General features: G+C 31.9%; 1 protein-coding gene across 1 annotated transcript in view; it reads left to right on the top strand.

Annotated features, from left to right (window-relative positions):
• The window catches only part of LOC141456486 (cardioacceleratory peptide receptor-like), a 200454-nt gene that overhangs the window by 133270 nt on the left and 44104 nt on the right, over nucleotides 1-23080 (top strand). The window contains exon 2 of the mRNA XM_074132516.1: nucleotides 19489-19624. Within this exon, the coding sequence (XP_073988617.1) occupies nucleotides 19489-19624 (136 nt within the window). The remainder of the gene's footprint in view (nucleotides 1-19488; nucleotides 19625-23080) is intronic.

Genomic DNA, 23080 nt, shown 5'->3' with positions numbered 1-23080 from the left:
CATTCCATACTTGGACCTCTCTAGTCTCAAATCGCATATTTATTAAAAAATAATGTTATTTTCTTCAAAAAGCTTAGTTTTTCTCATGGCTAACACTATGTATTTCAGCATTTTTTTTTCATAAATTCTTAGTTTACATAACTCGTGTAATATTTTTAAAAACCATCCTTATATTATATTACTATCTTAGAATTTATTATATTATTTTGTTATATTGTTATACTATGTAAAATTTAAACCTTCATTTATCAAATTAACCGAAGCCCAAATCTAGCTTTTACTCTTAAGTGTAACATAATAGTACATTAATTGGTGTGAATGGAGTAAATAAATGTTTTGCTTTAATACAAACAAGGACTTTCATTTTTAAGTACAGTTTAAACATTAGTTTTATGATGCTAATCTAAGTCAAATCATACTCAACTGTAAACCAATTAAAACACAGACCTCAATCTTTAGCGGCCGTTAGTGGCATTTCACCGGCCATGTTTGCATTTAACTGCTCCTAAGAAGCTAGCTCCGATCGAAAACCGGACATGTTCATTCCAACTTGTTTTTTTCTCTCCAAAATTGATTTAACGATTTTGAAATATTTTGTCCATCAAACAGATCATAAACTAGCTTATTTCGTATACACAAAAGACTTATAAACGCCCTAATGAGAAAAATATTGCATATAGTAAGTCTAAAGTTCACGAACAAGAGACTAACTCAAGTAACCTAAAATATAAAAGTGATTACGTAAAAAATGCACTAAAAAATAGAGATAAAGAAGGCGATAAAGGTCCCTATATTGTGGATTTAGAGGGCAATAAGGGTAATCTGGGCAAGGTTCATCGTATGGCAATAGAAAAGTGGCTACTAAAGACATCTATGGCAAGTAAAGATGATGTATTGAACATCGCAGTTGCAGGCAAAAACCGTATGAAAATAGAAACTAATAGTGCCCAAGCAGCCAACGAATTACTCAAGTTGGAGATCCTTAAAGAAAAGGAAATTTCAGCTTATATTCCTAACTTTAGAATTCATAGTACAGGGGTTATTAGAGATGTCGATATAGACTTAGAGGAAGAAGAAATATTATCGGAATTGGTAGCACCGGTTAAACCCATCAATATTAGACGCCTTACGCGCAAAATTCTAAATGGGAGTAAGGAAATAATAAAAAAAAAATCCAGTCTGCATAGTTACTTTCGACAGCCAGTCCCTTCCGCAGTTTGTATCATTATATGGGGTAAGATGTCGTGTGGACATACATCCCCCCTTTAAGACAATGTAGGAACTGTCTCAGATTCCGGAGGATCAGTGCCGTGCCAAAACGAGATGTGACCACTGCTTAGATAACCATAAAATAAGTGAGTGTACCATGATCGAGGATGTGATGCCGACCTGTGCCAACTGTAACGGAGAACACAGATCGACACACAGAGAGTGCCTTGGTTAAAATAATTCACTAAAAACAAATCAAAGTTAAAACTCGTAATAATTTAGGTTTATAATTAGGCTTTAGCATTTTATTTTACCTTTTAGAGGTTTTTATACAAATTTGTACAATACAAATAGTTCAAAGAAATAGTTTACATCTGGCTTTATTTAGGAAATTTTGGATATCAGTGCCAAAGAAATCTAAGTTAAAATGATTGGCTGTCCGCATTACACGAAAGATAGGGGAGTAAAAAACGTAATTGTATTTGTAGTACGGTACATTGAATGGAGAAGAATGTCGTGTAGTATGGGATGAGATATTAAAAGAAATTAGAGAAAGAAGGTAAGGACAGTCAGGACAAGTTTTCAGAGGAAAGAGAGATCATAATAAATTATTCTGGTGACATGCGGAGGAATATTGAGAGTGAGCTGTAGATCGGAATAGATAAGGGTTTCTTTAGGGATTTTCAAACGGCAAGCTAACCACCGAAAGAACTTATTCTGGAACAGCCTCAATAGAAGCCATATGTACCTTGTTAAACGGGTTCCAATTACTGAACCATATTCTAGAAGGGGTCTTACAAGGGATTTATATAATGTGATATAAGTACGGCTGTCAGAGAAACTCCTCGTGTTCCTAAATACAAACCCAAGCATTTGTAGAGATTCGCTTCTGATCATGTGCCCAATTTGCAGTTGAACGTGATGTCCAAATCCTTTACTGACGATACTCTAACCAGCAAAGAACCGTTCAGAGTAAGACACATGGGGTCACACTGCCTAGTGAAGGAAATTACACTACACTTAAACAAGTTCAGATTTAAAACAGTTCTCAAGAGATAAGGAATTCAATGCCAGTTGACTGTCTAGCCACGTAAGATTCATTTTTAACACTGTTTCCTGAATGTCAGCATTTTTATTCCCATTAATAGTATCATTCAACAAAATGTTTATCGAATCAACTATGGAAAGACAAATTAACTCTGTAAACAAATTAATTCATCAGAAATCATAATCATATCTGATTTATAATAATCTAGACTATTTCTAATGTCGCTGATATTTTTATAAAAAGCATTTTGTAAAAATTTATAGCGTGTTTATGAATAGAAATAGAAAGAAATTTGGTATCCTGACTAATAGTTTCCTACTGGCTCAGTTCCAAATAGTTGGAATGAATATCTAGTCACCTTACTATGGAACAAACAGCCCATTCAACTTTTTATTGAACACATAATTAACTCACTTTTATTTCTTCTTAGAAAAAAGATTGAAAAAACAGAAAAAATTATTTTCAACAGTGAAGTTTTAATACAACTGAAATTCATTTTGTTCCTTATTTATTTATTTTTTTTAATGTCAGAATAAGTTGGTTTTAATAACAAAAGTCTGCTTAAATTATTCGTAAGTAAATTTCGGAACATAGAAGAAATGATAAACTATCTTTAATTATACAACCTCTCCAATATATATGTGGTTTTATAAATCCGTTTATTAAATTCCTTAACATTCTCACAATCAGGAGCACACCTAGAATTCTGTTTTTGAGAGGGATGAAAACTAAATTCCTTACATTTTTAATTTATAACTATTCTTTTATGAATTTGTATAACCTTTTTTTGACCGTAAACTATTAAAACTGTCCGCTAGGACAGTTGTACAAGGGTTGATCGTCAAAAACTGCACGAAAAAGCGTAACATTGAAAAACACCCAACTTTGACAATTTTTTTTTTCTCTTTTCCTATAAAAGATAAAATTTCCAAATTTTCTTTAAAATATAGGGCAAACCCTCCTTTATAACTGAATTAATATTTAGGATTGAATAAGCAATGGATTCGGTCAAAATAAAAAACAACAACTCCGTCTTTACGCCGTTTATTATTATTATTATTAATAATAGTTTTATTTTTAATAAAAAGTGCTAATCCCTTATTTCTTCGAATATTTTTCTTTCTACATTTAAATATACTATATAAAATTGTATTTTTAATTTTGAATTTATTTTATTTTCAGTTCAGCATTTTTGTTACAATGTTTATGTTACTTTGTTTTCTTTCCATTTACTTTGTATGGAAATTTTATAGTGAAACTCAGCAGAGGAATTAAGTGCTTTTAGTGTAGGTGTGAGCGAACGTGAGCGTTGGTTAGTGTAAGAATGTTTCAATGGTACAAAGTTATTATTAAAGAACAAATTATTATCGCTCTTATTATTTTTTAAATTTAATTTAAGGCACGTCAACATTTGAGATCTTTGGAGCCCAGAGCTGTTTTCAGTGCCCTGCTAGCCTCCGACATACAACACTGTCCATCATCGGACAGTCAGCTGTAAGAAGCTCCATAGCAAAAGAAAAGCCAGCAGTCTGGATTCGAATCCGTGATCTCCGCATGGGAATCCAGTTTTCGCTAACCACTCAGCTAATTCCTTCCATAGTCTCCGTTTATTATCATTATTTATAGCAGATAACATCTAAGAGATATTAGCTGAGGATTCAACCATCTTTTCATAAATGTATTAATAATAACTAACTAAAGAGAGACGCAAGTTCTTAATTAAATAGCTTGAATATTATCCAGATTAGAATAATCTTAGTAAACAGAGGCTCGTGGCGCGCCCACACGAGGCAATCTTCACAGTCTGTCAGGCTTAATATCAGATACAATATTGCTGTTATTTCATGAAGAAGTTTTTACCTTTCATTGCAAATAAAGTTTTTAATGAAATCAACTTCTTTATGCTCCCTTATATTTATTAATAATAAATTAATAAAATAAAAATGTTTGCTATCCTCTTCAGATGATTAGAATGGCGCCATTTGCAAAAATAACACTTTACAAAAACTTTTTCGTCTAATTAGAACCTTCTTCCATAAACATTCTTGGAAACAAACTCCCAAATTTTCAAAATTATGGGTAGTTTAATGAACCAGCAGGTTGTCATCCACTGAATATTAAAAAACAGTTATTTATGGAAATTGGTACTTAAGTCAATCAATTCTTCTATTTAAAGTAGGAATTTTAGCCCTTTATTAAACCTCTATTAAAATAGATAGTAGATAATAATAATAATAATGTGTGTTTTTTAAATAACGATGCAAAACATAATGAACATAACACTAAGAAAAACAACACAATGCATGGACATTATGTCCGTCTGCAGAGGTTGACCTCACTTACAAAAATACATACATTAATACAAATATTTTTCATCTATGAAAACATATTTTTCTTTTTACTAAAAAATACATATTATTAATGGCTGGTAAATGGAAATAATATGAATTATTTTCCATATTTCCTTACAAATCAATTATAACGGATTCAAATTTCTTACTCAAGTTCAAATTACATTAATGATATCTGAAAGATACTTTGTTGTCAGTAGTGGCGCAGCTTGCTCTCTTCTTTCTTTGAGGCGGAGGAATTAGAGTACTGCAAGGGAGTACTTGGCTTTACCCTGTACACAGTACAATATGTTACTTCGGATATACTTACAAAGCAGGTGCCACGGTTCAAGAGCGCTTAGAGGCGACGCTTGCAAAGCTAATATGCAATGTGGTACTGGGTTCGATTCCCGGTATAAGCCTTAGATTTCATTTAATGTTTAATATGAGAACTTTTGTAGTAAAGTATGTTTGCTAATCGCCTCCACCTATGTGACACCTAATTGGTAGTTGGTCATAAAGCCCACCTGAAAAAATAGGCACTACTTCACTTTTAATTACAATTACATACACACTACTTTGTACCCATGCAGATGTCACAGCCAAAGTTGCGACAAGTACTAATCCTTCTACAGCTTTCCACTTATTTCGGACACTGCATCACATCATAAGAACCATGATGAACCAAAATGAAGAACCCAAAATAATGGCAGCTCGCCATGTTTACCCTCTGATGTGGCTTCTGTCTTCTTCAATAACACCAACCTCTTCTTATCACACGCTATTTTGCGCTGCTTATAACAAACAACTATAGCATGGAACCCAAGCACTAGACTTGAAAGACCAGCCAAGACGTGACGTGCCAAACTATTTTTTATCGACTACTTGGACGAAGACTACTTAAACTAAACTACCAACTGAACTAAAAAGACTAAATATACTATTTTGTAATCAAATCAATGTGGATCAATGGACCAGAACCCTGGGGCTCAGCCAAAAAAAAAAAAGACAATACTGACATTTTAATCTAAAATACTAGGAAAAATAGTTGGTGCCCCTTTGTACGTCACAAACCTGTCATTATACACCGGTCTTGACATTCCTTTCGTAAAGCAGCTAGCCGAGGTAAAATAACAGAAATACCGCTTTCTCAATGCCTTAAACCTTTTTTTTTACATTCTTGACAAATTTGGGATTTTGCAGTGGCCTCAACATATCCTTTGAGAAGTTAAACCCATGGGTAGTTTCAAGTATAAACCTCAGGGTTTTATTTGTTTTTCATTTATTTTGGGATGTCTTTTTATAAGTTTATTACCTATGTTTATTTCTCACCTCTTTGTTATTATTGTTTTTTACATTATTGCACATGGGTACATGCTTCATTGTCACCCTTTCTTTTATGTTTTTTGTAGTTTTTTCTCCTTAGTAAGAAGTACTATTTTTTTTATATATTTATTTATTCATTTATATAAAGTGTTTTTCGAAGCCTGAGTTGCTGATTATAAATTTCTTGGTGTTTGACGACTCTTCAGACGGTTTAGACCTTAGTCCTTAGGGACCATGAATATTGTACTTGGGATGGCAATTATTATTATTATTATTTTATTTTTTTTTTTTGGCGCACCAACAGCTGAGATTATTAGCGCCCGGAGCTTTTTCCAGTGCACTGCCGGCCTCCGGACAGTGTTCTCTAGTTACAGACAACACTGTCCATCACCGGACAGTGAGCTGTAAGAAGCTCCTAGGAAGAGAAAATCTAAGGGTCAGCTGCTGGATTCGAACCCAGGACCTCCGCGTGGGAGTCCAGTATGCTAACCTCATAGCTAATCCCTTCCCTAACTATTATTATTATTATTGTTATTATTATTATGGCTAGTTTCTCTGTTTCTGCTGCCCGTAAGTAACGGATTACACTGTTTCCCAATTTACTTTTAGTGTTCTTAGCAATACACATCCTAAATTCCTAAATTAAATAGTAGCAATCATAATAATAATAATGTAAGAGAGCGTAAAAACTGAAATAATTGAAAGAATTATTGGTTTAAATGCTATTCAACGAATAGAAAAGAAACTAATAAGAATGAAACGGATTACAGAGATACTGATAGAAGTAGATGTAATTAATAGCATTAGAGCTATGCTGCTGCTTAGTCCAAAACGGAAGATATACTCAGTTATTCCAATTAATGGCCACAGAACTATTATTCTTGGTTTAGATGCACTCTTGCTGCTAGCAACACGCCCCAACCATCTAATGTACTAAAGTTATAACAGATAATCATAGTTTATTATAAACTGAATTTTTTTTTTTTTTTTTGTAAATATTAAGATGGTGATTACGTCAAATAAATTTAGCCACTTCTAATATTTTTGATAAAATTGACTTTAATTCAGTTATAACTTTATTACGTTTGTCTATAAAAGACACTTCAATTTACATAGAAATAGATTTTGTTTAACCATAACAAAAATTTAAGCAGTTAAAAAAAAATAAATTATTTTGAGAAGAGTTACTGTTTTAAAAAGCTCAGTACAGTATGTCATTGATTATGAAAATTTTAATTTTAATTTACAATAAATTTTAAGTGTGTTTCTACCATTTGTGTTGATGAAGATGTGTAAAAGCTGAATTGCAAAGGGTAAATAGTTAGACGACATACTAGATTCACTATCCTGTAGTACACATGTTAGTACTAACTGCAGGGTTTGAGCTTTGATAATCAGTACAGCTGGCAAAATGTCCGACTCATCGCACATGTGTGTTGGGTGGGCATAGCTACTGTATGGCCAAAGTGTACAATATACTGCAGCCTGTTTTACCTAAAATTATGGCCTCACATTAATCCAAAGCGTGAAATGAGAAATCCTACCATAATTCTCTTCCTTTTTTTACAATATCCAGCCCATCATAAACTTTGAAAATATAAAATGCTAACTTACACAATATGAAACTAATCCAAACTATAAATAATTATTCATACAAAACAAGAATATAACTGTAAATGTTTGTTTTCTTTCAGAACATGATACGTAGAAACCTGATGGGAAAACTCCATATTCACTAAATACGAGTTCCTTTTTCTTCCCTGGGGTGTAACAGTACACTGCAACCTTTAAAATCAATTGTGCAGCTCTTACTAGTGCCAGGCGATCCCTAGATTCCACTTCCAATTCCAGATATCGGAGAAATCCTGCCATTTGAAAAGGTTCCAAGAAGAACGTATCCTCCTCCAGTACCTAATTTCCCAATTTTCTGAACCTTCCTTGGTTAAGGACGTCGTAGTCAATTAGGAAATGTATTGAAGTTTTTTCCATATTCCCAAAAAATCTACTGGGATACCACCACGTTCGGGGCCTAACTTCTTCAAGTATCCTCTGATCATCCGACCATGAACGGTGATGAAACCTATGAGTTTACGAAAATTAACTTTACCTCAGGCTGTAGCATGCCTCATTTGCGTTTTGGTTTTAGGGCTGGTTGTACGGGCAGAACTTCGCCTGCTTCAAATCTGAAACGGTAGTCTACAGCAGGGGTGGCCAACTTTTCTGTATATAAGATCTACTTTTTATCTTAAAAGTGTGTCGCGATCGACTTGTTGTCATAGGCGTAGTCTAAGGGGTGAAGAAGGGGTGTGAAATGCATTCTATGTTTATTCACTGTGTTTCAGTATAAGGTGCATTCCAGCGAGGTATGGGTAGATAAGTAAAATATATTATTTTTTAAATTACTTTTTAAGTTTTCGAGATATAGGCTCATGAAGAAAATAAATTTCCAGACCCAACTTTTGATAGCAGCATTCCGGACGTGCGGTACCTAAAAAATTCGATTTTCCGACACTTTATCATGATAGGTTTTTACTAACTTAAAATGCAAATTAATTATTTTATCAACTGCAGTGTATAAGTTGTTGTACTATTTGTTCGTAAATATGAAAAAGTTGTTATAAAAATGCACAGTATGGCTGATAATTTGATTTCAATATTACACTTTCGCTTTTTTTTGGGCCATGAAAATTTATCGTGAAAGAATAATATGACTTTTTTTATTGCTATTGATACAATAGCTCGTTAAGTAACCTCGTACTGAAATATAGATATATGGCTTATTGTACTTCCGTAAAAAAATAACAATAATTATTTAAAGGGCCAAAAAACTCACAACCAGGGGAATTAAAAGAACATGGATAATTATTAAAAATATTTATTAATTCAAAGTAGCTACAGATAAAGACAGATTTAGAATTTACTTTGTTGCCTTAATATAATTGGGAAGACTGAGTTTGCATGTCTCTAACTAAGGAATCATAATTGCTAGAAAGTTTTGTCTTCTACAATCGCTTCAAAGTCCATGGTACACGGAATTCCACCCCAGACATAGCGAGCGATCGACGATCGACCAAAACTGGCCTCGTGATCGACCGGTCGATCGCTATCGACTTGTTGGCCACTCCTGATCTACAGCATACTTAACTTATGAAGACCTATTCCTGCCTCTTCAACTCCTCCGAAGAAAACCGCTCTCTATATCACACAAAGATTCAGGCCCGAAAAAAAGATTTTGGTGTTTTGTCTCGCTAGAGCGTCGGACATATTGTCCACCATGCCCACAAACCTCAGCACTCATGGGCAACCACATATTCATGTTTTCCCCTCTTCAATGACTTACTGAAATCAAGGATGTGATTAAAGTTCTTAATTGAAGCACTAATTTTGACATAGAGTACTTATACAAAATTCAGTAAGCGAGGAAATGAATTTTTATGAGCAATGTTTGAATGAATAAGAAGATAAATAATATAATTTGCTTGAGGTGGTGGATTTATGAACGAAACTTGATAGCGAAGAGACGTAATCTCCCTCCACTTTCACCTGATCCCGCCTAAACTCAGTTTTGTATCTATAAATATTCATATTACAATACATTATTATGATGATAACATTCTAAAAGAAAAAATAAATTAGTACCGAGAAAAAAAATATCCCACATAATTAGACAACATTTTAAGGCCTTCCACATCCTTAGTTCTTAAGAAACACAAAACGTACTTGGAGAATTTAATAACAACGTATTAAAAATAAAATCATCAACCCTATTAAGAAAACAATAAAATGATTAACGTGGTAGCTAGCCGTTCAATATAGTTCGAGAATGTGAAGCTCATGATATATATTCGGCCAAACAAATTTATTGACCAGCTTCATCACTTTGCAATGCTTATAAATGCCTAAATGCTTCCTTCCTACAAAAGGCTTGGATAGCAAATAGTCTCACCAACAAGTTTGAGATTTTCATTAAAGTGGCAAATGCCCTCATGTTCCCAACTTCTCACTGCAGTCACAAAGAGTAGAGTCCAGTCAGAATGAGGCACAAAAATAGATTTAATCCAACTTTATTCTTTTATAACCATCGTTCTACCAGTCTTCTTTCCTCTCCTCTAAGTCATATTTTAAGGGTCCAGTTTTGTCTAAGTCTTTCAAGGATCTCTCTTTGCTCTCTATTTTTCTGTGCAAGCAAGAGTTTAGCAGGGAAGTATTTTACGCATAATTTACATTGCTAATATAACCAGTGCAATAACTTCGACCTTCGCTGATGATATTACTATAAAATATTGCTCTCCAGAACCAATCTCTAATACACCTTCAATAACATATGTTCTCATGAGAAAAGCGGTGCACCAAATAGAAAATAAAAGTGAATGAACAGGTACCAAATTAAACAATATACTTCTACAATTGAAATAGTTTAGTTTCCGTGGGTTAAATACAGACAAAACGACTAACATGGTATAACTCTCACTCTAGACTATTAAAGTTGAAAACCAAGATGATTTTGCATGCTATCAAGATTATTTAAGACAGATGGATAAATTTGCAAAACAAAAGTAACTTTTTAAAAACTTTGGTACGCTACTTAGATGTTGATCCTATGGACTAGAGATGTGGGTTTCTGCTAACTATCCCAAACTTTACCGAATCCAAACCTTGCAGTCAATCAATAATAGATAAATCAGTAATGTTTCTTCTCTTGTCTCTAACATTTCGGTATCTGATCAGACAAAATCTCGCTATCAAAGATTCCACAATTTCTTATTTTATCATCTCAGCCCTAAATAGCTTTTACACTAACCTTTCATAACCCTCTATTTAGACGATTGAAGTCCAAGAACGTATGTAGCGCCATGATTAATTGATATAATCCAATGTCACTGAATATCTTCGAAGTGATAACACTTGGTATCTTCTTCACATTTCAATCATGCCACATTCAACTCTCTAGAAATGCATTTACTAGTTGCTAACACACTTATATGTGGGAAGAATTCCTTCTGCAGCGTTCTTAAAACACAAAATAGAGGCACAACAGGAAAGTAAAAATAAAATCACAATAAAAATAAAACTGTATTAAACCATTCGCAATAAAAAGAAGGAACTAACGGAGAAATATGCATAAAATATTAGCAAACTAAAACTAGTACAGTTCAGCAATTGAATTCATTAATTAAAAATTATCTGCAGCAAAGAGCATCTTTTAAATATTTAATAAGATAATCCCCAGTTATCTCCGTTTAACTAGTTACAGAATTTTTGTTAAGGGCATTATTATTGAAATATTTTAATCTAGCCCGAAATAAAATGGGGCAAATAGAAATGAATGGTCAATGTCCTCGGCTTCATTTAGCTTACACACGAAACATTACTGATTTTTTTGTAATTCTCTGTTATCAATAGTTCAAATTGGATGTTTCTATCTTAGTTTCTTTAAGCATTAATTTTGTTATCTTTAAAATGTTTTTGGACTAAGTAATTACTAGCGCGACTTTAATTTCAAGTGAATTTTGTGGTGTAGCACATCTTTTGCTTTAATAAAAGGATGTTACAGACTAAAAAAAAATGCTGTTAGCTTACTCCGAAATAGAATTGGTAAAAGTTAAATGGAATACTAGTGTTAACTCGGAGAAATGTAGCAGTACCCTCTGTAATGCAGCCAATTAAGCATTAAATAGTATTTCAACCGCTTTCACACTCAAGAATCAAAAAGCAATAAAACAACCGACATAGTTTGAAGAAGAGTCAAATTGGATTGGTTTCTCATCCAACTTCTCTCTTAACCAACATGCACATTCTACTAACTTTTCTTCTAATTTATTTATAATTACAACTAACTGAACATTCTGTTAAAATATAATTAGTACATTCTATGGATAGATTTACTATTAGTATTGTGAACTTGATCTTTCTATCACATGCCTGAAAGAATTCTACATTCTTCTCGAACACATTTGTTTTTAAAAACTGTTCCAAAAATGAACAATTATAATATTAAGTGAACTTATTCTTTTAGTACTAATTATATTTTTCAGAAAAATTGATGAATTAATTGAAGTGAAAGAAAATCATGTGAGTGTAAAAAGCTGATTTTTTTAATCGTTTTGGTTGGAAAAATTGCAATAATAAGCGTATATCAAAAATATCTGCATAACTACATTGTAGTCAGGGTTAGTCATTTGTGGTTACTAATATTTCTATAGTTGCGAGGTAAAAAAATAAAAAATAATTTAAAAAATAGCTCTCTTAATAAAACCTGATCATATTTTGATTTCAATGTTTGTACTATAATCGCAATTTGTAGCAGCAAGAGAAAATAAAGAAGATGAAGCTAATGCAAACAAATTCAAAGCTGACTTTCCTGCTTTGTCTAAACAAACTAAAAGCTTTGTTAAATTAAATCTTTATCAAACATTTCAATTTCGACACAATAACCACACTTAATTTTTACTTCTTTTTTTTTGCAAGCAATGGTACTTTGAAGATTGAGATCTGTTGCAATTTTAAATCTAGTTTATACTCATTCCTTCAAAAGCATAAATAAGTTTTTGACAAATTTCTTTCACAGAACATTATTGGATATATTTTTCTGAATTTTTTTTTTTTTTTTTTGAAGATGGTTTCAATTTTTTTCTTTAATTTGCGTTTTCCTAACAAGTATACATGTAAAGACTTCTTAATTTTACTTAAATTTTTTTTTCCATATGTTTATTGTATTGAGGCGCCTGACCAAGGGCATTCAGTAATCATAAATTCAGTTGATTCATCCAATTCATTAATCAACTCAATCCACCTAAAATCGGCGAAAATCTAATTCAAAATTAAAAAAAAAAAAACAATTTAAGAGCTGAATAAAACCACAACATTAGACGTTTTTATGTCAGAAAAAAATATTGATAATGTCTTTCTACATCCTTAGATGTTAGCTTAAAATAAAATTGTAAGAGTTTTAAAGGATCAAATGGAAGAAGCATCTAAGAAAAAGAAAGTTTCAAGTGAGTAGATTTTGTACCAATGATACTGGTCACCATGTTCAATAGTAGATTCTTTAGCTATCACAGTTCACCTGAATAATAAGAACGTTTTATGATATCCAAGTGGCCACGTGGAGCCCATGACCGAGATTCCTGAGCAAACCATCTCACCCAACCACCCTCTGCTTTCCTTACACGTGGCCCTCCTTTTTTTTTCTCTTATTGTCCCGACTTTCTTGTAAAGCTGACCCAGTCTCCAGAGAATTCTATCCCACTCACTATCCGACGATACAGTCAGAACATTAAGACTAAATAGAAGAATTATAGCAGCTTCTTCCTTTCCCTTTCTATAACTTCTTTTCTCCGAATGTGCTCATCATGTACATTTGTCCTTTTGATTATATTACTTGTTACTCTTCTTTTTTTTTTGGCAAGCATGAAAGGAATTCTTTACTTTTTTAAAACTTATTTACTTGTAATATTCACCAGTCAACAAAGAGAAAGATACTTGTAAGCATAACCAACTTCTAAAAAATTCACTCAATTTACAAACAAAATTTGGCGAGGAAAGCTTAACTTACTCTTCTTATTCTTTAAGTCACCTGAACTTTGGGGTTCAACGAAAAAGCTCCAATTTTCAATGAATTCAATCTCTTCAGTCTAAAATTCTCCACACCATCGTGAATGGTCTATTTTATGTTTCAAATCTAACCATTCGCACAGACTTAGAAATTCCACTTGCAAGTCAGGTTTGCTGGAACTCTGAAAAAGTAATAGCAAATTTCATTAAAACTTACTGGCAATTAAAACGCCAAAGGCCTCGCGATTTCCTCTCTTTTGAAGCAGTAGTTAATGCTAGAGGTTACATAGGGAGTGTTGCCTCGGGGTAAATTCTCCCCTCATTTAGTGAGTGGGTAGGTAGAAGTAGTTTCAATATTATTGCTACTAATAGTGCAACTAGCGCTGGTGTCAACATTAATTGAAAATAATATTGATATATAAATAAGTATTTAGTGTCTGTCAGTAAGCTAAACGCGTTGACGTCTGAGATCATTATCCAGTGGGTGTTTTTTCTTGTCCTGCAAGTCCCTCAAGGTGAGATCACCTCAGCCAATGGGCCTGCGTAGAGGTTTAGAAAATGAAGACAACCAAGTTATCGCCATTAAACTTACCGAACTCTGACGAAGATATGATTAGATCAACTTGACATGAAAGTAGTATATTTATTGTTCTGTGAACACTATACTGGCAGTAAAACTAGTTGTCGCACGTGACTGAATTCGTAGTGCTTCAATTGCCTTGTTTCCGCGAAGAAATCTCCAAGTATGGGACAGATTTATGATCTTTACAGCTTTACCGCTACTGAGTAAATAGCCAGCATCTTAGTAGATCACTTTCTCAGGACCAGGTAGTCTGTCGGCTATACCTCTGTTGGTAGTATGATGAGGTTGAACGGCCTCTTAAGTAAACTACGAGTAGAAACCACTTCACTTTCCTATTTTCCTGCGGATGAATAATTTTACTAATTACTTTGAAACTATATTCGAAATGAAATGTATTATCTGGCATAATTTTGGAATTTTACATGGTTTTGTGAATTCAGGAAACCTTGCTAATGATTTTTTTTTTTTTTAATTTATTTGCTATTCACAATCTACAAATAATAAAATTCGTAATAAGTGAAAACGATTAAAGAAGTCTTCATGACTGGATCAACTTGAGGAGAGAAGCTGCCCTCCGGCAACACTCTCGCTGGAGTAATGATTTGGTAAATTCATTATTTCCATAGACTTAGCTGAATCGTTTCAAATATTTTAGAATTAAGCTAAGAATATTCTTCGCTTGGCAGATGTAAGCCTACAAAAAATTTACTCAATCATTCCAGCCACTGCCATTCAGATAATCCACTACATAGCTTCCGGAGAGGACAAAGGATCTAAACCACATCAGACAGATTTCATCTTACGCAGGTCAAACCGCCATAAAGTGGAACAAATCTTCACTCTCCGACCAGTTATATGCTCTGCAGAGGGCGTCCGTGTCTTTAAAATGTTTATAATTAAGATTCAGTAGATCTCCTATGATCTTAAGGATCAATCTAATTGTTTTTTGTTGTTTTTTTAATTTAAGGCGCGACAACATCTGAGGTTATTAGCGCCCGGAGCTTTTTTCAGTGTACTGCCAGCATCCGGATAGTAATCTCTCTTATAGAAAACACTGTCCATCACCGGACATTGAAGTGTAAGTAGCTCCTAGGAAGAGAAAAATCTAACGGCTAGCTACTGGATTTGAACCCGTGATCTCTTCGTTGGAATCCAGAATTCGCTAATTTCTCAGCTAATCCCTTCTGAATAGAGTAGTGTTCAATGTTTTTAGAGAATGATTCATTTATCCCGAATGAAGAAGATATTGCCTATTTCAGTCTTTATTTTTGATTTTTGCCAGCTTTCTACCAAGGGAATTGGTAATTTTCAAGGCTTATGCTGTTTACAATTATAATATTTTTGTATATTGTTATAGGTAAGGGGTCTTCAGTCCTGGCTTGGACAGGTAAGAAGCTTGGGGAAAAAAATATATCTGACTGAAATAGGCAAAATTCTTTCTTCCTTCTTGATCCATGTATTGTTAGGAAGGGATTGTTCACCACTTATAAAACTCTTGTCACCTATATCTTAGCACAGCATTTTATTTCAAGGTGAAATGTGAGAACTCTTCATTTTTACTGTAAGTTATAAAATTCACTTTTCTAAGTTTTTTGCAAGTGCTGTAAAACCTTTTGTTTCCATCTTAATTCATAATTTTTTCAACTTATATATTTATTTTATTATTCTAGGAATTATTTATCTTTTCTTTAAACAAATAAATATTTTTATTTTCAACGAAATCATTTTAAAACATTATCAAGTTGCAGTTTGAAGATGACCATGAAGATAGAGAGTAACTTGGTTTCATCAAGACTGAAATTATATGTGTAGTATATGTGAAGGGGGTTATGAAGTTTTTCTATTTCGGATTTCTAGCAGTCTCAAACCTACCATCCCTAATATATTACTGACCTACTGACGGAGTTGAAAAGATTTACTTTTGAAGTGTGAGCCATGTGTTTATTTTCTACAAACTGGTACCAAATTTCGTTGACAGTCATTTTCTTCAGTTTGTTCAACAACACATACTTGTACTCATTCACGATTTCAGCTGTCTCTAAGCCAAGAAACCACTCTACTAATTTTGATGGACCGACACCATTCTAAGTACCATAATCTTGTATTACTGTAAATTAATATTTCTGTTCACTTCTCTTTGGCCATTATAAAGATAATTATTTTCTAATTAGAAAATAAATATAATATAGTACTCACATGAATATCAAGATCAATTATTGATTACATACAGAAATGATAGGACGTTTCCAGAATATTACGCTTTATATAAAATTGGAAATTACACTGACAGGGTTTAACATTTATTCTCTCTGCCAGAACAATACAAATACTTCAAACGTTCGCCTTCTATAGTTAATAAAATTATATACATGGTTACAATATTACGTGAACATCTACTCAAACATAATATTGATATGTAGCAGAATTGATTGAGGAAATATTTTACATACACAAAGAGGAAGAGGCTTCTTTATCTTTCTTCATTTTGCAATAGCATTAATTTGTCTCTTAGCATTTTAATTGACTCCTCAGTTTCTGTTATTCATTATAGTTGACGAATAGACATACAATCCTTTGCTAATTGGGTGTTCGCAGCTTTTCTTCCTTGGAACTCCCAGTAACCTTATTCAGAGAATTAAAGACCTTAAGGTCTTTTGGAATGGGTTTCAAAACTGTACTTTGGGAGGATTGGGTACTCCATTCTGCTGTTGCCAGGACCTGGTCAGACTTAAATTAGCTTTGGTATGGTAACAAATACATTCGATGATATTTCTTTTCGAAATATACTGTTGTTTTTTTTTTTTGCGCATTGTACATTTATATTCTTCATTTTTTTTTAATTTAATAAAATATCTAAGGAAATGGACAACGACTTACGATGAAAATAAATTTACAACTTTTAGGACTTAATTTTCTTTATTTGACTAGGCTATTTTGAAAATTTTAGAACGTGGTAGAATCATTGAATTAAGTGTAGCTGATATTTCAGCTGTGCAACGAGCCGAAACATCTCAGAGATGCCGAGGTGGTGGGTGAAAGAACCCCGCGCGGCACTAGGTCTGTCTTACACAACTACAGTCTAGTTATAGTTTCTTTTCCTTTTTATGCGTGCTTGGGTCGATGACGATAAAAGAACTATTCATATTTAAAATCATTTTTATTGTCATCTTTTTTCATTTATTATTTCTGCAAAATATAGCTACTTTCTGTTGATGGTGTTTACCATTTTGATTATTGTAAGGATGGTTCTTTAGCTTATTAGCACGTACATCATTGATATCTTTAATTATTGATTGAACAGTTCAAACTCTTGTAACCATATTCTAGTTGGAGCCTTACATAAATATATGAAAATCTGGGTACAGGTGTTTATGACTTACTCACATCTAATTGTTTGTTTCGTTGCTCTCCCTTTTGTTCACCAAAACTGTCTTGCTGCCCTGCAATTTGTAAAAGTTTAATTTTATAAATACTATTTTCTTAAATCAATCCTTATACAACCGTCCTACCTGAAATGTGCTGTGAACACATATAGTACTCGTATATACTCGTACTTCAACACGGTGACCCGTGTTTCGTATACAGCTACTTGCCCTTAGAATTTTTCTTCTTACGAGCTTTTTACGGCTCGTAACACTATCCAATGAAAGATTACAGATTGACAGAGAATATTGATAAGAATATAACAGAATATAGATAAGAATTGATTTAGAAACAGTTGAAACTTATGTACCAAGTTAGAAAAGAAAAAACGAAACTAACCACAAAAATTAACTATCAAAAATTTTCTTTACTTTTATCAGTTTACTTAAATGAATTCCATGACAAGATTCCAAAATTCGATACGATTGCAGTACTTCTGATGAGAAAGCAATTAATGATAAAAATGTTTTTCAAGCTGGTCTCAGTATTTTATTTGTTCTTTTTTTTAATTTTTTTATTATGTACAAACATGCCTTTGTCTCCACCCAATTACAATGCTTTAATATAAAATATTCATCAATTTCTTTGTACACATATATCTACCTCCCACATATCATAACAAAAAATTAATAAAGGTTACACTTGGTAACTTTCATTTATGCTATGTGACAATACCAATATTTGTCACTATCTTCATTATTAAGTTAAAATACTGTTATACTTAAGAATTGGAAATGTTTTAATTAAATTAAGACAATTTTATCAAATCAGGTTAATTTTTAGCATAATAAATGGTTACTTTAAGCGTTTCTTAATTACATTTTATTTCGAAATTGGTATAAAACAGAAACGGTTTATGTGCTAATAAATCCAAAATGCAAACAAATGATTTAGACGAAGCAGCTAAGTACTTTCATTTCCTCAAATTACCCTCGACAAATCTCTTCAGATTTAAATTTATTTATTTTTCTTTATGAAGAAAATTAATCTTCATATGATGAAGCTGCCTTGCGTCACGTTATGAAATAAAAATATCAAATGTGAATTCTCAATTCAAATCACTGACAGATTTCACACTATAAAATTTACTGAATTTGTCTGCCTTTTTCTACTCTCCTTAGACCACCTAGCTCTTATTAGAATCCTAAGAGAAATGAATCTTAAATTAGTATAAAGGCAGACATGGCAATTCTGACTCCTAAACTGTATTATGATGACATGTTATCTAACTTATGATTGATGTTGGTAATTAAAATAAATCGCCTACAAATTATTAAACTTCAATCGAAAAAAAATGTGTTTTAATGATTAAGAAATTATGAATTATAGATCTTTACACCGAATCACGAATGAGTAGCCAAAACATTATTGTTCCTCCTGTCTTTATCACAGATTCAAATATTAAGTTAAGAACAAGTTAAGAGACTGCAGTTCTTAAAAGATAATTTATTTATTTTATAAAATTATACCTCCTTAGAGTTGGCTTTAATGGCATCATCTATAAATATAGAAGTGAAATAAATATTACTTCAAAAATAAACATAACTTATTTAAGCCAATAAGACTTTAGTTATGACATTAGACATAAGAACTAAGACATCTTGTAATTTCAAAGAGATATTTAAGAATTAAAAGTTTTGGGTTACACAATTTTTTTAAATAATTCATAGCCTACAAGCTCTCCATCCTGTCATCACCTTCTAGACAATCCTCCTCGTCGCTTACAGCGGAACTGGCCCAAAAATCTATTGATGAGAGTGAAGTCCACCGTGTAAGAGTTTTACTACTGGGTGGTTGCTAGAGCAATCATATCAGAACATGACATTACAAGTGAACTGAACCAATACCATCCAGTTTACTTGTTGCAAACGTTTGTTCTGGTTGTAAATATTACCAATTAAGGAAAAAAATAAGCTTTTATTTATGAGTAAGGTTATTACTTTCTAAATTTTTAAATAATAATTTAATAATAACTATGGATTATTTATTATTGAAATTGTATTTATTGTTCGCAGACAGAACAGTTTGCTGTGCTCTGGTTACTGTTCCTACTAATAGTGTGCGGCAACTCAGCAGTATTAGCAGCATTAAAGTGCGCCAAAAAACCAAAATCCAGAATGAATTTCTTCATCACGCAATTAGCATTGGCAGGTAATCAAATAGTGTATTTGTTAGGTTATAAAATCAGTATCAGTTTAGATTTCAATTGATATAAATGTATAAATAACAAATAAATCTTACATTTCAACTATACTTAAGGTGACCAATCGTCCTCCTTTAGGGAGGACAGTCCTCCTTTTGTAGGTTCTGACCTCCCTCGAAAAATGTCCTCCTACCTGTCCTCCTTTTCGATATTTGTCCTCCTTTTTGATATGTTAATCTCTGTATTCAGAAATTGTGTTGAGTTTTTATCGAAAGAAATGCCTGATATTAAAATCGATGACAATTGTCTGTTTGAAGAAATTAAAAGACTGAATATATATTTAAATTCTGATAAATTAGAACAGTGGGAAAATCAACATGTTGAAATTGATAAAAGATGGGTGGAAATATTTAACCATTTCAAAAATGAACACATTCCCTATGAAAATTTAGTAATTCCTGTTGAATTTACGTTGTGCTGCCCTGGAACAAATGCAGCAGTTCAAAGAGTTTGTTCAATGGGTAATGATTTTTGGCTAAGTGAGAAATCAAGATTGAATGTTGATACTCTAGCTGCAGCACTTACTGTAAAGTTCAATGTGAAGGATATTTCTTGCTCCGAAATTTTCAATATACTGTTACAAAATGATATATTGACAAAAGAAATCCATTCAATGGAAAAATACTCGTTTAATTAAATAATTATAGTAAGCATAATTTGTAAATTATTGAATTAATAAAATGTTTCACTTATTTACGTTGTACTTTTTTCTTAAATTTTTTTGTCCTCTTTTGCATTGTAAAAAAATTGGTCACCTTACTATACTTGAAATGTGTATCAAGCGATGTCTTCATCATATTGTTCATATCCGAGGATTGTTTTTGTTGCGTAAATTCCGTGATTGTTGAAAATTGCATGACTAGAAGTGTAGATATTTTTAGTGATCTCTTATAAAATTTAAGTATTCTATCAATTCAGTTACAGACTGAACGTTTTTGGTTGAACTTTGTTTCATGAAAATCAATTTTTAAGGTTACTTGGTCGACTCTTAATAGTTCTTTTTTTCATGGTGAACCCTGAACTTTGGCTCAAAACAACTATTTTCACTAACTTTACAAAAACTTGAAACTTGTAGTAAGAGAAAGTCAAGTGACAGTTCACAGCTGGTTGTTTGTACAACTAATTGCTTATTCTAGTCGCGAATCGCACTGGATTCAGTCTGCAAAAGAAGCCAATAGTTAGTTCTGTTACCTAAGGCACTGAAGAATTTTTTTAAGAAATCTTTCTAACGTTACAATAATTATTTTTATTTTATCTATTGCTTTTAGATACATTAATCTACAGCAAGGAGTGGTATTTACATATATAAATATGTACATTTAAATATATTCCTCAATCAGGCAAAATAAAAAGCAAAAAACAACAACTGAAAATAATCAAATAAATGGTATAATTTATAGTAAATGCAGTAAAAAAAGTGAGAGAAAGGAAAAAATAAAATACAAATTCAAAAGAAATGTCTGCTTATTAGATAAAATAAATTTGCTTAAAGAAGCATAACAAAGATGAGAAATGATATTCAAACAATTTAGAGCTGAACTTGATCTATAAATGAGATTATTATAGTTATTATTATTATTGCTAATATAGAAATGAATATTATTCATGAAAATCAACAACTATCAGTTACATTTCTAACGGCCAGACTTTTTGTAACAAATAAATAGATTTTGGTATAAATAATATTGCATAACTAAATTCATTGATTTGAATTTTATCAGAACTACTATGGGCTTTCAAGAAGTATTGTTTTAAATATTTAATTCTGTACGTCAAGAGAAAAGGCAGTTAATCAATAAATGTATTTAACTATCTGTTTCACCGGAATTACATAAATTACAAAAAAAAAATCAGTATCAAATTGAATTTTTCCACCATTTATTGTAATACGGGATATTTTCTAATGAATGAATGAATTTTTGTATTGCTTTAAGAGTACTCAGCTCATAGCAATGAGTTGACCAATAACATAGCTTCTTTACAATAAAATAGAATGTAATATAAAACAAATATAAGGCAGTTATATATATATAAATTATATACAGTTATATATGTTACGGTAAATGTACACTATTGGGAAATGTACACTTTTACCGTAAAATGTGTACATTTCCTAAAAAGTTAGGTATATGTGAACTGAATATAATGTATATGTACATTTCCCGGCAAATGTGTACTCTTGCCTTCACGTTTTGGTAAATGTATACTCTTACCTTCATGTTTTAAGAAAAGTTGGAATACAAATAAATTAAACATGTTGTTGCAGTAAAAAAATATTTATTTAAATAAACATAATACAAAAGGCTTTAATAACGAGAATTATTTTAATTAAAAAATGTAAATGACAAACAAAACATACTTTTCTTTGCATATTATAAATAATATGTCGTAGGTTATGATCCCAATATTCATAAATACAATTTTCGTCCTAGTTTTTCAGGACCAATACGATGGGAATCAAACAAATAATAATAATAACATACTTTTCTTTATTATAACTGTGCAAATATTTATCGGGAGTATAACAAAATTTTGTTAAATATTTGCCAGGGGTAAAAGTTTATAAGTTTTTTGAAAATTCCCCTTAATAAAGTAGAGATGAAGAAAGAAGTGAAGAGCAAAACATTAAATAAAGAATGTAAAACAAGATCATTTTATTGTAAGTTCCTGAAGTATGGCTTGCTGCCTACTTCTCAGGACAATAACAGTTAAATTTTATAAAACTATAAAGGAACATAAGAAATTTCATAATGAAAAAAGTTTTATTTATTTGAGCAAGAATTGCTATTGTGACACTTGGAATTACATAATATTCCAGCATTTTTACAACTGCATTTTTTTGAGGAACATGTTCCTTTACAGATGCATCTTTTAAAACCTTGTCCACCAGTAAGGGACTGCATTCCTATAATTTCTCTTACCGATTTCTCAACATCTTGAGGAACATCTTCGTATGATATAAACTTTTGTTCGCAAATGGCGAATTCATGCCTAGAATAAGATTGTTTTAAAACTCCCTGTTTAGTTCCTAATTTATATAAATTTTTATCGTCATCACTAGACAAAACAACGCAACATTTACCAAAACGACATGGTCATTGTGAATTCAATGTACATTTCCCTTCTTTGAAATTGTAAATGTTAGTTCAATGCACATTACCCAAACGAGGAGGAAAATGTGCACATTTACCGGAAAATATGTACATTTGCCGCAATATCTACTTTTACCGTAACATATATACAGTTATTTATATAAAATCTGTTATTAAATATATAACAGATTTTAAAGTGATTAATACTTAATAAGTTTATACAGAGGGAATAACAGAAAAAATGATAAATGAAAACAATATTCTCCGATATAGTACATTAATACTGAATATAAATTAAAAGAGAGCGGGGAC

This window comes from Rhodnius prolixus, unplaced genomic scaffold, assembly GCF_049639745.1.
Source record: "Rhodnius prolixus isolate KJV_2025 unplaced genomic scaffold, Rpr scaffold_4, whole genome shotgun sequence".
Lineage (NCBI taxonomy): Eukaryota > Metazoa > Arthropoda > Insecta > Hemiptera > Reduviidae > Rhodnius > Rhodnius prolixus.
The sequence above is the reverse complement of the archived record's forward strand: the minus strand, read 5'-3'. Positions and strand labels throughout refer to the sequence as shown.